At 47.1% G+C, this 11,317-nt stretch overlaps 1 protein-coding gene across 1 annotated transcript in view; it reads left to right on the top strand.

The window, feature by feature from the left end:
- The first annotated feature begins 2,717 nt into the window (after window positions 1-2,717).
- The window catches only part of LOC119454161 (cathepsin L-like), an 83,204-nt gene continuing 74,604 nt past the window's right edge, over window positions 2,718-11,317 (top strand). Inside the window, exons 1-2 of the mRNA XM_049667955.1 lie at window positions 2,718-2,822; window positions 7,707-7,849. Coding sequence (XP_049523912.1) covers window positions 7,847-7,849 — 3 coding nt within the window. The 5' untranslated portion in view covers window positions 2,718-2,822; window positions 7,707-7,846. The remainder of the gene's footprint in view (window positions 2,823-7,706; window positions 7,850-11,317) is intronic.

Below are 11,317 nucleotides of genomic sequence, written 5' to 3'. Positions count from 1 at the left end.
ATACGGTGGTGGGCTTGGCTTCAGTCTCTTCTTGCACTCTGTACTTGCAGTTTCGTGCCCTTCTCCGCAGAGCTTGCAGGTTGGTTTGCAATCATGGTTTTGTGGTTGTCCGGTCTTGCCGCATTTGTAGCAGACATCCGGGACCGGTCTCGGACAAACGTCTTGACGGTGTCCCGTTGTGCCACAGGTGCGGCAGTACTGCACTGACTTTCGATATGGTCTGCAGCGGAAATCAACGCTCTGGAAGATGATGTAGTAGGGAACGTGCGGTCCTTCGAAGAATACGACTGCCGCGGTCGACTGACCCAGCATTCTGGCGTGAAGAACGGTGTATCTTGCCGGTGCTCGGATTCCTGCCATGAGTTCTACGGTGCTCGTTCCGGGTATGAGGCCATTGATGACGCCTCTAGAGACGTCATCAGGGGTTCGTATGTTGCCTTTGACGTTGTGATAAGTGCCTCCAAGCTGTATTTTGTTGATGCTGACCAGCATCTTGGCATCTTCCTTGTCGGCCGTGCTTGCGATGATTAAATTTTCGATTCTCTGTACTTGCACGCGTACTTTGTCATTGAAGTCTTGCTGCGATAGTCCACTCGCTCGGCCGATGGCGTGCATAACTGCAACGGTGTTCCATTTGGCGAGGTCGAGACCTGCTTGCGGGCGGTAGACGATTTTAAAGTCGTCTAGTGGCAGGGGCGGCATCCTGGGTCTGCGTTGTTGCTGTGGCGGTGCTGGATTGGACGTCTGCTCATTAGTTGGTTTTGTTGCCGGCGTCTTTACATTCGTGGTGTCCTTCTTGCCCTTTTTGCTCCTCGTGAGCCAGGCGCTTTCCGCTTCGATTGTTCTGCCGCTTTCTGCATCATAGTTCCACATATCTTCCCCGGTGTTTTCTTCCCTCCGGTCCTTTTGCATTGCATTTGTTTCCTCCTCTTTCTGGTTCTCTGACATTTCGCTTGCTGCAGCAGCCTCTCGGCTCATCGTAGTGTCCGTTTGCATTGCATTTGCTTCCTCTTCTTGCTGCGCCTTTGACATTTCGCTTGCTGCAGCTGCCTCTCGGCTCATCGTAGGGGCTCTTCGCCGCGGCGTGGGCGAGCGCTCGTGCGCTCGTGCTCACGTGGCGTGCGCCGCGACGGCGTTTCCTCCGATGGGATTGCGGCAGCTGCTTTGGCATTAGGCTTAACCGGGTGGGTGTGCGGTCGACTTCATATCTTGAAATAAGGTGCACTTACCCGAAATAGGCTATTGTCCGGCGATTTCTCTCGTCTTGCCGGTTGCACCGGTGCAAAACTTAGATTCGTCACTGGCCTTGTTCCGGGATGAGAAGCACGAAAAGCGGGAGCCCATGTGAGACACGTCTGTTCTCCTCGGCCCCCTTGGCGGCGAGTCGCATTCGACGGAGGATAGAAAGATAATGTCCGAAAGAGGAGGCGCGCCCTTGACGCGCCCGAGGAAGGCGTGGCAAGCGGCTGCCGACAAGTGTGCAGATAGACAGCGGGACAGTGACGGTATTGCTAAATCGGGATAATACGTTGATAACAATACGCGGCGCTGGCGCGTTTTGTTGCGCCGTCTTCTGTGCTTGGAGCGCGGGAGCACTGTGCCGCACAGGGCGCGCAAATGTTGGCATACACGGCTTTATCTCGACATTTCTGTTTGCCTGCTGTTTTGCACGTCCCTTGCTATCTCCGTTCCCTGACTGCCATCGAGCAAAGTCGGGTAAAACTCGTGCGAACGAGAAACTCGGCGCATGCTGCATAGCACCCTAGTTGTCTAGCAATGTCGTGGATTCATTGCCAGTCAATCAACAAGCTCGCCGTCTTGCAGATAACGCTGGTACATATAAGTGTACTGGTTTCGAAGTGCCGAGGTGAAGTGAGAGTCCCAGGGCGCGCTTCTTTTTGGATTTTTTGAGTTTTGCGGAAAGGGCATACGCTTGTGCGTCATGGCATACTCCATGGGGAGAATTTCGGATTCTTTGAGCTCAATACGCCACGTGATTCCGAAAGAAATGTTCCTTATTCCTGGCCATGAACACATATCTCAGCGGCTGAAGTACATTGTTCGTTTCTACTAGTTCTTGCCCAATTCACATAATTCATGTAAATAAAATTTTAATCTTTAGGTGATATCCCCCAACACATATATTTTGCCTAGCGTAACTTTGCCAAACTCCGGCTTGCTCGTTTAGATAAGTGCATATTAATCTCCGAAGTTGAATTCAAGTTATCATCGTCGGCGAGGTATACGTGTAGTTCCCAGTACCCTTTTAGAGCATAACTTTTGGGGTATAATGTTGTATACACGAAATCACAGCTTAAGCGCTGGTCATAAATCGAGAAACGCCTTCATTACTTATTGTGTTTGAGTTGTTTATGTGCAAGTCTTTCTATATAGGCGCCAGCGATGTCTTGTGGAAAAATAATAATGCTGGCGCGCAAGCAAAACCTTTCTCTTTTGCTTACGTAAAGTTGTAATATGTCTGGGACGCATTGTTCTAGCTCTATGAATTACAACTGTAGGTCAAGCTCCACGTGCTTCAAACTGTCCACGCAGTCTCTACTATACATAATGAACGCCTCCTTTCATTGATTACTCACCGCTATAATAATGACGGCTGCGTGTATATAAAGCGGTCAGGCTTGTAACATACGCGTGCAATCTGCTAGCGTATATTCACACTCAGCCGTCGCGCCTGCAGACTAGGTTTTGTCTGACCATGTCGCTTGTCTGTGCGCTGCTCTTTGCTGCATTTGCATCGACATTTGCCCTGGAAGACGAAAACGCTTTGAAATCCGAATGGGAAGCCTACAAGAAGTCTTACAGTGAGTACGAAAGGAGTATTGGCGTTGGAATAATTTTGTATATCGTGCTTTCTGCTCTGATCAATATTGTTACCACCAGTTCACAATAAACGCTTCAATATTGATCATACATTTCAGCAGTGAAAATTTATCCGGTAGGGTTGTGCTATCATAAACTCGCTAACTCCAACCGGCATTACAAACCGGCTTTACATACCAAAAGATATTACACTTTCCTTAGTTTTTCTATGGCTATGGAGATTAAATTATAGAAACCATTATGTGAGTAAAAAAGTATCCATTATGCAACATGACTATATTTCATTTGTTCCAGTAATTTTATACCATTGAAAACTCGCAGAAGCGCTCCAATAACAAATTTCGAGCAATCAAACATAGCGTTGCATAAATGATGCGCTGCGCTTTGTGTGGGCCAAGAATCACTACATTGATTCTAGATTCATAAGGATGGCTTGGTGGGCTAATTGGTAAAACATCTTAAAGGGGAAACAGTGCCCACAGGCGGGGACAAAGTGGAGAACAGCAGGTCACAGCACTGAACTACAACTGATATTTTTTTGGAAGAAGCAACACGTATAAAGGCAGAAACAGCCAATTGGAAGGCTAACAAAGCCAAGCACCAAAAAAAAATACCAGAAACGGAAAAACAAAAGAAAAAAAACGTGGTCCGCTTGCACTAGTGGTGCAAGGCTCGAGTAAACAGCGGAGCTGGCGATCGACCTAGCTTTTCTTCCAGGTTTTACTAGGCTTGGCTAAGTTTTGCTAGTAAATGCTAAGTTCTGCTAGGCACGGTATTCCGAATCGGCTCATCGCCGACGCGGAGATTCTCGATTGGCCACGCGTCGCGCTTCAAGATGAGCGGCTTCTGCTTCGGGTGTCCGGATCTTCTTTGGTCGTCCCATGCCAAGGCTACATGTACTCGCCACACAGTCAACGAGAATTGTACCGCCGTCGCGGCGGCTCCGAGTTTATCTCCCCGGTGACGTAACGGTCAAGCTACGCCTCCACACTTGCCGGGGCCAGTCTGGTCGAAACATGCCGAGCCACCGCCACAGGTGCCTGCTGCAGTCACGGACACCGCGCGCGTTCGGCGCAAACGCTGGGAAACGGGGAAACGCGGACGGCCTCGGCAGCAGCTCTGCGCGTTGCCGCGTTGGCGCTACTACAACCAGCAAGCATGTTGTTCAGTAAAATGAAACCTTAAGTCAAGAAACTTTTGCGAGTTATCCACCGCACATTCATATGATAAGTGCAGTAGCTTTAGACACTCGCTAAAATGGGCCAGAACACGCGATACAGTTACTTGAAAGTTGACAGCTTCACGTTTTAAAATCATGCGGTATTCTTCCACATAACTAAAAACGCGTTTCACATAAACCACTTTATGCGCTCACTCAAGATACGCTCGTACAAGGCTTGATAAATTTCACTTAAAAGGGGCGCGATGGAAGAACCAAAGTAGATTCAATTTTTTGTATAAAAGTGCTATCCTGCCATGAAATGAACCTTCACGTCAGATAAACATCTTAAAGCTACCGGCAGCAGATAAAATTTAAAGACACCAGCAGCGTTATGGAAGCCGACTACACCGTAGTTGTGAATTGAGTTTTGAAAGTTGACCATTAACTGTTTTTGCGGAATCGAGTAATAAATGCCCTTGATGTCTACTTAAAAAGTTGAATTACCCTTGTTACCAATTGTTACCAAAATATAAATTACCTGGTCAGAGTTTTTAATCAAACAAGGTCGTCAACTGTTAGAAACTTGAGCTTTTTTTTGCAAGAACATAGCAAGGGGCTTTTGCCAAGCTCCATTCTGTGGAAGCAGTTCTTGTTGAAAAAAAAAGACATTTAGGCATACGTTTTCTTTCGTTACTATAGCGAGCGCGAGTGTTCAGAGGTTAAGAAGAGAGCGTTGAATGATTAAGAAAGAGGAGGAAAAGCTGACGCGTGAAGTGATCGAAGCATATGAAATTTATCGTAATAAAGATAAATGCGTAAGCATGCCTTCATTGTCACTCTCAAAAAATGAAACTGAATATCTGGATGTCGCAATGCAAAGAGCAATATGATGAGTGCCTTTTTTCTTTTCTTTTTATTAGATTCGTTGGTGTTTGACTTTTTTAGCCTTCCCATTGGCTGTTTCAGCCTTTGTACGTGTGGCTCCTACCAATGAACTATCAGATGTAGGTCAACACTGTTACCTGTTGTTATCCATTCGGTACCTGTCTGTATGCGCTGTTATACTTTTAAGTTGATTCTAGTTAAGCACAGACCAAAACAAAAAGCCACGGCAACCGGTCAGTGCAAGTGTATTTAGCCCATATTTCCTGAACCTGAGGACATTGACCGCGAGCGCTATGTGCCAGTAGCGGGCGCAAAGCAGTCGTGTCAATGAATGAGGAGCTCCATGCATCCTAACATTCACTACGGCCCAGTTGTTATTTGTGTACTCGTGTCCTTTAACTGACAGAACCTAGGAACTATTAGTAGAGACTTTGTCGAGTACGGCTTCATGTCGTAGCGTTTTAGAATTCTATTGACACTTTTATAGCCCACTTAAACAATGTAACGATGTCTCGAGAACGTTACCAGCAGCCAAATCTATATAAATATTTTTCCGCTCAAATGGGTGTATTCTTGCGAAACCTAAAACACACTTTGGGGCACGCCAGTATCATTTTCATTGAGCAGTGTCGGTAGAGTTAAACAAAAACTGTTATACAATTTTATGTGGTACTCTATAATAAAGGTGCACTTGCTTTTTCAATAAGGACGTCGGTCGTCAGCAAACACATTAAAACATTACACTGACAAACATATATTCGCATTTTATTTATATATATGAATTAGTTATCGGCACAGTAATGACACTATTAACGCTTCGAGGGCTCCATTCCTCGGCAGCGGAAAAAATTTTGTCACCTTTAATGCGATGAGTTCAAAAGTAGGCGAAGGGCACCCCGGTGTCCCACGAGGAAAACGATAGACGTATACAAAATATGATGTAATGTTCTTGTCGGACGATCTACCGCTAAGATGTTCACAATCACCTGGACCATGCTTGCGAAAGCAGAGGCCATTCAACATTTCACGAGACAAGAGAGAAGACAGGGGTTCCATTTGCCTGGAAGAGTAGCGCACCAAGGTAAAGGTCAATTTCGCTTATTTCAGCGACAAGTTCACATGTATGACCTTGAGACACCGCAACATGCTCTCTAGGGTTTGTTGTGACACAACATGAGCGCCGTTCCCGCACTCGCGGACGTGACAAGTCTGTCCTTTCACGTTCCAAGTAGCTTTGCACTATATGCGCGTTTCTAGCGGGTCGTTCATTGTGCTGTAATCGTTCTTTATGACGCTCTCTAGGAACTGAGGCATTGTATCGTACATATAGGGTCGACAGCAAACTAAAAAGAAAACAGGAACTGCAGCAGCGAACATTCTTAAGGTATTTCACCTTTAACTAACCTTTCTGTAGAGTAAAGAGGCGCGGATGACGTCTACTCGAAAGCACCGCGGGGAAAACAACCATTTTGCATCCGATAGTAGATATGTTGTGTTTGTAAAAAAATATTAAAAATTGTCGTCGCTAATTGTGACAAATAAGGCGGATCTGAATAGCCTAATACATTCGTCCTGAAGATTATGTGCACAGTGTAAACAAGAGTCATCTTCAATGACAAGGCAAAAAGCGCTTAGATTTCCAGGTAGTCTGCGAAAAAGTGCAATAAGATATGTTTATGGCCACAAAGTTTCGAAACTATGTCGGAAAAGGTCACAAGCTTGATCGGTGATTGCGAACAAAAATATGACAACCAGGAGCTGATAAACCCAAATTCTCATCTTAATGTTAACTACCGCCAGGATACGGTGTCCTAGTAAAATGACACTGACGGTTATAACAGGCTATAATCATCGATAAATAGCAGTACTTGTTTACGTCAGAACATTATACAGTTTATATTAGGTGTGGTATCCTCATGATGTTAACGTGAAAAAAGCCGAAAGCTTGCACTAGGCCGCGCAAAATGAAGACACAGCGAAGCTGGCCGATCGATTGCGTCTCTTGGTTGTAGCTAGGTTGAACTTGGCTATGTCGAGGTTTAAACTTGGTTGCAGCTAGGCCTATACTCGGGTACGTCATCTGTGCTAGTACTGGAAAGGTGCGCCGCGCCATCACGCCACCGCCGCGCTATCGCCGCCGCCACAGCTGGTATGACGTACGCCATGCTCCCCCGCACCGTCGCGCTACCGCCGCGCACCTTTCCAGTACTACCGCAGCCTTTCAAGTACCAGCACAAATGACGTACACGAGTATAGGCCTAGCTACAACCAAGTTTAAGCCTCGACATAGCCATGTTCAGCCTAGCTACAACCAAGAGACTCAATCAATTGGCCAGCTTCGCTGTGTCTTCATTTTGCGCGGCCTAGTGCAAGCTTTCGGCTTTTTTGTCCTGGCTCAGCGCGCCGCGAAAAGGAGAGAGGCGAGGGTCGGGAAAGAAAGGAGCTGGCGAGGAGGCGACCGCGTGCGCATGCGAAACCCTCCTGAATGTCGCCACGCTCTTGGTTGTCATGGCTACGGCCCGTTAGTTTCTTGATACGAACCACACTTTCATCATCAGCCTATATTTATGTCCACTGCAGGACGAAAGCCTCTCCCTGCGACCTCCAATTACCCCTGTCTTGCGCTAGCGCATTCCAACTTGCGCCTGCGAATTTCCTGACTTCTTGATCCCACCTGGTTTTCTGCCGTCCTCGACTGCGTTTCCCTTCTCTTGGTGTCCATTCTGTAACTCTATTAGTCCACCGGTTATCCATCCTACGCATTGCATGGCCTGCCTTACGTCACTTATATCCAAACGGTATTGGGTTCTTTTTCCAGACAAAAGTTATTCATCGGACAATGAAGACCGTCAAAGGTACCAGATATTCCTGGAAACCAGAGAGTATGTCAATGAACACAACAAGCAATACGAAAACGGCGCTTCATCATACAGCCTCAAAGTGAATGCATTCGCAGATATGGTGAGTTGAGCAGAGTGTGTTTTATATGATTGCATATATCCACCTCTTTTGTACCGTCAAATATCAGAAATAGAACAAAACTGAAGGCGCGCGGAGCACAGAATTGCATAATAAATGTACTGAACATTGTTCGCCGTTCATAGTTTGCAATTAGGATTTCGGAGGTAAGCGGTATAAAAATAAAACGTTGACGGCTGTGCCAGCTGGGGCCGCTGGAATTAGAGTTAGGAAAATTGTGTTTGGTGCGGACTGTATTTTGGCAATTAGAATTCTTGGATCCCAGGAGAGGTCCTAGGAGCTTATGAACAACCATAAGAAACAGGCAGTAGAAGTTGCGAAACTACAGCAGTCTGGGTAGGGCAGTAACTGCAACGTTGCGATGTAGTTGTACTTACCTTTACCTAATATTCGATGTAAGCAACCAAATAGGCATAAAATTCTATGTGTTTTATTTTGTATTCACCTTAAAACGAAGCACAAACAAAAAAAGTAAGAGGCAGCTTCAGACTAGTGGTGCGAAGACTGGGCAAACGGCGAAACTGGCGACCCCATCTAGCTTTATCTCGGTTCGGCCAAGTTTTTGCGAAGTTATGCATCGAGACTCGGCCACGTATTGCTCAAGATCACCCCGGGATCATCGACAACTTAAGGAGCAACGAACACTCGGTCATTAAAATATATGGACGCATCTGGTCACTCAAACGCTTTCGCTCGGTTTCGCGGACTCGTAACTCCGCATCTTTCGCGAATTACCGACGTTTCTCCGCCCCTTCGGCGGCGCGATACTCGGGATCAGACCGAAGCCGCCTCTTTCGCTCTGGAGTGGCAGCGCGGAAGCTTTCGCGCCGCGCTTCCTCTTCTTCGGGAGTGACGCTTTTCTTCGGCCGCCCCATCTTCGTGACACACTCTTCCATAATCGACCTGCAGCGAGAAAGCCATTCTCCTTGCGTGTGAGGAACCTCAGTGAGGAAATGGGTGTTCCGCTGCTTGATCATCGTCCTATGGCTCCAGTGAAACTGTTACCGCCGTGGCAGTGGCAACTCATAGATTGCGATACATCGTTTGTAGAGGTCACTATACACGCGCCAGAGGCACACATTAAAATGCATTTTTTAGAGCTTCAATACAAGTACTCGTGTACAGAGCTTTACACTGACGCTTCCAAGTCACATGCCGGGGTGTGTTATGCAGCCGTTGGCCCATCCTTCTCAGAATCCGGTGTACTCCACCCGGAAACGAGTATTTTTACGGCTGAGGCCCATGCACTGTTGTCGGCTGTGAAGCATATAAGGAAATCAAAACTTCAAAAGGCAATTATATTTACGGACTCCCTAAGCGTCGTAAAAGCATTGATGTCACTCGGTAAACACAAAAATCCTGTACTTACTCAGCTCTATTCCGTCCTCTGTAAAGCGTATTTATGTAACCAGCATGTCATTATATGCTGGGTGCCTGGCCATAGAAGCATTGAGGGTAATGTGCTAGCTGACCGAATGGCTACGTCAATAACATCACACGCTATTAACCCTACAGCTGCTGTCCCTGTAACAGATCTGAAACCTTTCTTGCGAAAGAAACTGCGAAGCCACTGGCAACGCTTGTGAGATGCTGAAACAAGTAATAAGCTTCACTTGATTAAACCACAGTTAGGTTTCTGGCCCCCCATAACGAAAACACGGCGAACTGACGTCCTATTCAGTCGGCTGAGAATAGGACACACGTATGGAACCCACAGTATTTTGTTGACAGGTGATGAACCACCAACCTGTGGTAGATGTGGTGAGAGGCTGACCGTCCTTCATGTCCTCGTGGAGTGTCGGGAAGCTGAAACAGACAGAAGGAAATATTTTTATCAAGCGTACCGGTATCATCTGCCCCTTCATCCCATCATGTTTCTTGGTGAAGAACCGTTTCTTAACGCCAAAGCAGTCGTCGATTTCTTGAACGATGTGGTCCTGCATGTAATAGCCCATTAAGGTCGTAGCGCATCCTCTCTCCAGAGGATGCCGTTGTGATAGTAGTTTTTTGTAGCACATGCCTCCAGGCCCTTGTAGTTCAAGGGCTCTGTTTAGGCAGTAGTGCTTCTTGCCAATTACTGCATCTTAAATATTTTAAATATCGTGTCATTCTTTCTCAACGCATTCTTCATTTCATAGTACACCTCATGAGTCATTGCCATGATTTTAGTACATGTATATTTTACGCACTTTACAGCGATTATTTTTAGGCCCCTTCACAGCCACGCTTCATCTACTTCTCAGAATTCATCGCTCCACTGCACACTCAGAAGCACTGGCATGGCGCTCTTTGGCCATAACTGGCCCTTGCGCCATAAAACACCACACATCATCATCATCACCATCTTCGTGACGATGTGCTCGGCACGGAGATGGCGGGGCTTTGGTGTCGCCGCGTCGGAGACGCAGGGCTATATATCCCGTGGGTCGTCGCAGTGATGTCCCGGCTTAGCTCCGTGTCTGCGCAGCCGCGGCAACCACTCCGCATGACGCAGGGACGTCATGGCTCTGCAAAGCTAATGCGAAGCGATGCGCCGCGCACGAAGTTTTGGCGAGGCTTGGCGCAGTCGGCGAAACTGGGGCAAAGGCTTGCTAGGCGACGCATGGTGACGTCATTGCCCGGCGGAGGTTTGGCGGCGTACACTCGACGCAGCATCCTCGAACTTAAACAGATTCGCTAGTTCACAGGGATATGTGCCGTTGCGCTTGGACCCTTTCTGCACAACCTCCAAGATCGGCCCACAGTTTTTGTTCTAACAGCTCCGTTGTTAAAATTGCTATCTACGCACATCAATATCAAGAAGGCAGCCAACAGATGGAGTAGATGGAGTTACAAATAGGGATAAGGTGCCTCAGAAAGGCTGGCCTACTTTCGGTAAGGAGATCTATCTTTCTAAAAGTCGGCTTTTCATCCTCGACAGCTTACTTTTACCTGGTTATTAAGGTGACTTCGCGTGCATGTGTTGTCGACGTGGGGTGGCTGTGAAGGGAGAGACTGCAAAAAAAAAAAAAAGAGCACTGTCGTTTGACGTCACAGTGGGAAGGCGGCAAGAGAAGGAAATGAAATGACCAAACGTACAGTGGCTTGGGGTGGATTTTGGGGGAGCGAGAGGTGAGGAAGCCTTCGGAGAGCTGAACAGATAACATACATGTTGTAGGCGGCCTGTGTTTGGACATTTAGAACAGCTGGTCAGCAGTGGAATAATACAAGGACATTCGCTGAAAGAATGACTTCAGGTGTGGAACAGCCGTTCGCCGGGTATTTCTTAAAGGTATTAGGATGACTACATGTTGTCAGTGGGCAAGGGACTGGGCTGGTTGGATGGTTGCGGCTTATGTGTATCAAGGCATGGTAACCTAGGAGTTCGGCGTAGATGTCTTAGCAGTGATATACACAAGTGGCTTGACCCTGTGTAGCGGAGGCGCCGAAAAAGAGATTTTCACGATGTAG

This window comes from Dermacentor silvarum, chromosome 5, assembly GCF_013339745.2.
Source record: "Dermacentor silvarum isolate Dsil-2018 chromosome 5, BIME_Dsil_1.4, whole genome shotgun sequence".
NCBI classification, from domain to species: Eukaryota; Metazoa; Arthropoda; class Arachnida; order Ixodida; family Ixodidae; genus Dermacentor; species Dermacentor silvarum.
The sequence above is the reverse complement of the archived record's forward strand: the minus strand, read 5'-3'. Positions and strand labels throughout refer to the sequence as shown.